Source organism: Euphorbia lathyris, chromosome 10 (assembly GCF_963576675.1).
Source record: "Euphorbia lathyris chromosome 10, ddEupLath1.1, whole genome shotgun sequence".
Classification (NCBI taxonomy): domain Eukaryota; kingdom Viridiplantae; phylum Streptophyta; class Magnoliopsida; order Malpighiales; family Euphorbiaceae; genus Euphorbia; species Euphorbia lathyris.
Window position 1 is genome coordinate 38,509,272 of NC_088919.1, and position 1,867 is coordinate 38,511,138.

The following is a 1,867-nucleotide window of genomic DNA, read 5'->3' on the forward strand; positions in this document are numbered from 1 at the left end:
ATTAATTTAATGCATAACATGTGTTCCCACATTATCGATACTAAAATAATAAATATGGTGGAGCCATTTCATCTTTGTATTAGTATTGTTTGGAGATTTGACTACTTATGACACATCAATTTGTATGGGTCCATTTTCTATTTATTTAACATTTTCCATCCATATTTCTGGCTATATATAGAAAGAAAAACAGAAGAACATGAATCATTGTAAAGTTTAAGGAAAAAGAATCATGGGATCCTATGTTGCTTTCATCGTCCTCTTCTCTCTTCTTTTGGTAAGAATTTCTTATTACTCCCACATATCTATATTTTCAACTTAAATTCCTCATTCTTTGCAAAATTTGAATTCAGATTAGATAGATAGATTGATTATTGAGTTAAATAAAGTGGAAAAAAATGTTTATTGGTTTAGATATTCTTTATCTCTTATTTCTAATTAATATTATGAATTAGCTTTTACTAAAATATGTTGTTTTTTTATATTGTGCAAGTAGACATTTAACATCATCGGTGCAAGGAAAGATACGGGTAAATATTGGAAAGAAATTACAAAAGATGAGAGCATGCTGCAAACTGTAGCCTTGAAACCCGATTGTCACACTTCTGAAAATCTCAACCTCAAAAAATTAAAGAATTTTGATGAAACAGGATCATCCGATGTCACTATTTATGTTAACAATGATCAGAAACATAATTTCAACTTCAAAAAGTCGAACAACTTTGATGAAACAGAATCACCCGATGCCACTATATATGTTAACAACGATGGTCTTAAATCTTTGCCTAACCTCCAAAAATTAGAGAATTTCGATGAAACAGGTTCACCTGATGCCACTATATATGTTAACGGTGATCTCAAATCTCGGTCCAAGCTCCAAAAGTTGAAGAATTTTGATGAAACAGAAACACCCGATGTCACTATATATGTTAACGATGATCTCAAATCTCACTCCAAACTCCAAAACGTGAAGAATTTTGATGAAACGGAATCACCTGATGTCACTATACATGTTAACGATGATCTTAAATCTTTATCCAAACTTCAAAAGTTGAAGAATTTTGATGAGACAGAATCACCTGATGCCACTATATATGTTAACCATGATCTCAAATTTCTGTCCAAATTTCAAAAGTTGAAGAATTTTGATGGAGCGGGCTTACCTGATGCCACTGTAGTCCTTAATGATGTCAAAGACTCTTAAAGAAAAATTCAAAGTAATTAACTAATAAGGGGTCGACAGTTTCAGCTTGAGCAATTGGGAATTATATATTTGATGTACCTCCCCTAATTATATATATGCCTATTTCAATAATTTGTGTGCCATAATTATAATTAATTGCAGAAAAAGTGTTAAGAAGTTCAGCTTGCATAATTGAGACTATTATATGTAATTCTATCCCTTACATGTGTCTTTCTGTACTTATAATTATTATAACTAGTCGAAAACCCGTGCGATGCACGGGGTATGAAACTTTTATATAATTTAGATAAATAAATAAATTGACATATTTACTTTTAAATAATTTTATATCATGCTATGGAAAAAAAATTATATTATGTATATTTGAAATTAATATATATTTTTTAATGATAATTCAAATTAAGTTAATTTTAAAAATAATTGACTGATTTTTTATAAAATTTTAACTAAAGATTGATGATTTATTCATTTTTATAAAATTCAATGATTTGTACTTTTTAGGAATTTTAATACATTTTCATATTCCAAATATTGTGTAAAACAATAATAATAAAATAACAGATTAACTAAGAAATATATTAGAATATAATAAAAAACCAAAAATTGAATTAAACTATAATTAAAATTAAATATTATATTTACGATACAAAAGAATTACAATAT

The 1,867-nt window shown here is 27.5% G+C and overlaps 1 protein-coding gene across 1 annotated transcript; it reads left to right on the plus strand.

The window, feature by feature from the left end:
• Positions 1–212: 212 nt before the first annotated feature.
• Positions 213–1,439, plus strand: LOC136209710 (uncharacterized). Its single transcript, XM_066001281.1, has 2 exons — positions 213–277; positions 497–1,439. The coding sequence occupies exons 1-2, from the start codon at positions 233–235 to the stop codon at positions 1,202–1,204; spliced, it is 753 nt and encodes a 250-aa protein (XP_065857353.1). The 5' UTR covers positions 213–232; the 3' UTR covers positions 1,205–1,439.
• The last annotated feature ends 428 nt before the right edge of the window (positions 1,440–1,867 follow it).

Coding starts and splice junctions, on each gene's coding strand:
- LOC136209710 (XM_066001281.1), top strand. CDS start 233: ATGGGATCCTATGTTGCTTTCATCGTCCTCTTCTCTCTTCTTTTG. Junction 278..496: donor TCCTCTTCTCTCTTCTTTTG/GTAAGAATTTCT, acceptor TTGTGCAAGTAG/ACATTTAACATCATCGGTGC.